The 2,022-nt window shown below is 42.8% G+C and overlaps 1 protein-coding gene across 1 annotated transcript in view; it reads right to left on the bottom strand.

Moving 5' to 3' along the window:
* Positions 1-1,903, bottom strand: part of LOC102195025 (poly [ADP-ribose] polymerase 14-like) — a 10,467-nt gene extending 8,564 nt beyond the window's left edge. The window contains exon 1 of the mRNA XM_013911752.1: positions 98-1,903. Coding sequence (XP_013767206.1) covers positions 98-1,903 — 1,806 coding nt within the window. The remainder of the gene's footprint in view (positions 1-97) is intronic.
* Between the last annotated feature and the right edge of the window lie 119 nt (positions 1,904-2,022).

The raw sequence follows: 2,022 nt of genomic DNA on the forward strand, positions 1-2,022 counted from the left end.
CATGCAGTCGTTGGTTCCTGTACTGGACAATTTGCCTCTTAATTTATTTATTTATTATTCACTTTAATTAGATATAAACAGCCAAAATCTGAATTACCGTGGAAGCTTCTAGGTTTCCCTTTGTAAGAACGATGTCCACGCCTTCTTTGGTCTGCACAGGATTCAGACACAGGTCAGATCCAGTAGACTGTGATACTGATTGTGTGGGAGCAGTGAGATGAGGAGTTTGTTGAGAATGAGTGTCACTAAGGTTTCCAAACTCCTGCCTGACAGCAGCCACCATATCCTGAACAGCAATGTCGTCATTGTTCACGAAATGGATCTTCTGCAAGATGATGTCATCATAGTTCTCATAACAGTACTCCTTCACTGCTTTGACAATGGTGAGTTCACACTGCTTGAGGGGAAAGCAGCGCATTCCTCTGCCAATAGATGGAAGAGCTACTGAGATGCATCCGTGGTTTTCAGCGGCTTCTAAGCTTCCTTTAACAACTTTGTTCAACTGAGCTGAAGCTTGCTGTGGTTTTTCATACTTGGGTGCCACAGCATGGATGACCTTTTGGCAACAAAGTGTTCCTCCTGCATCAGTTATGACACAGTCTCCTGGCTTGAGTTGACCCTTTGTTTTTTTCATTTTGTAAAATTCATCTTGTAACTGAGGGCCGGCAGCCTTCAAAAGTGCTGCTGCAAGACCAGTACTGTGTTTCAAGTCTTGATTAAATGGACTCACAACTGCCTGCATTGGGTAACTGCACATATCTGCCTTGTAAACAGCGATTTCTACTCCTCCAGGCATCTTAAGTTGGTATAAAGGTGTTGGTACTTGTTTAACGTTGTCTTGTCCACCACCTGGCTTATCAACTAGTTGAACCAGGCAACCAGTTTTAGTTTTGATTGTGGAAAAATAAGCTTCATTTTCCTGGAAGAGCTTCTTCACTCCAGGTTTGAAGACATTCAGATTGTCAAAGACTACAGCAGAGACGGCACCTTCAACCACAGTCTTGCAATGTGTCACATTCACTCTGGATCCACTCAGACAGATGGCCTCATTTCTGTAGGACACTCTCACCTTGTCTTTCACTTTCTCCATCCAAGATGTGTTGAACTCTTCCAAGTATTTAACGACAGCATTAGCTTTGACCACAACAGTTTCTTCAATGTGAGCGTTCTGTGTTAAGAAGACACCAAGCTGATGCTGAACCTTTATGGCACTATCCTTGTAGCCTGACACCACGACTTGTTGAGCAGTTGTGTTGATTCGAGTTCTGCATGGCTCACTGTTAGCCTGCTCTAAGTGACTGACCAGCTGCTGCCACTCTGGCTTCTTCAGGACATTACTGTCTTCAACATTAATGTACTGAGTTGTTAACAGCTGTCCTAGATGGTCCTGAGCATGAGACAGATCTCTGTCAGAAACAGCAAGGAGCTGCACCCTGTTTCCACTGATTTCAAACGCTGCGTTTATTCGATGAGATGTGAGGAGAGCATCTGTAAGCTCCTCTTGTTGCTCATCCTTCAACAGTTCAAGCACATCTTTATCTACTTCCAGATTCTGTCGTTTTAATGCAAGTACTGCATCAAATATAACTTTGTTTGCTGCATTAATCTCTTCCCCTAAACCAGTTATTTTCAGATTAGGACTCTCTGGTGCCAATTTGAGTTCTGGATACACAAGTAGAAGTTTGTCCATGAGGCCATCTTGACACAGCAGATGGAAAACTGATGGTGACACTTTGATCTCTTCGGTTTTACTTGATTTCTCTCTGTGGATCGTTTTGGCAATCTTGTTAATAATTTCAGAAAGAGATTTCTCCAGTCTGTTGACATCACTAACAGGACCAGCCACTGATAAAGCACCACTGTCTTTATCAGGTACTACAATCACATTTTCATTCAGTAACATCTCTCTGATCTTTCTCTCAGACGCTTTCCATGCATCTGAATCTGGACAGAACTTCACAGATTTGAACTTTGACACAGATTGTGCAAACGCTGACTTCACAGTATCAGTCCACTCTTTGA

The sequence above is a fragment of the Pundamilia nyererei genome, unplaced genomic scaffold (genome assembly GCF_000239375.1).
Source record: "Pundamilia nyererei isolate P.nyererei 1_Seehausen unplaced genomic scaffold, PunNye1.0 scaffold00071, whole genome shotgun sequence".
Classification (NCBI taxonomy): Eukaryota; Metazoa; Chordata; class Actinopteri; order Cichliformes; family Cichlidae; genus Pundamilia; species Pundamilia nyererei.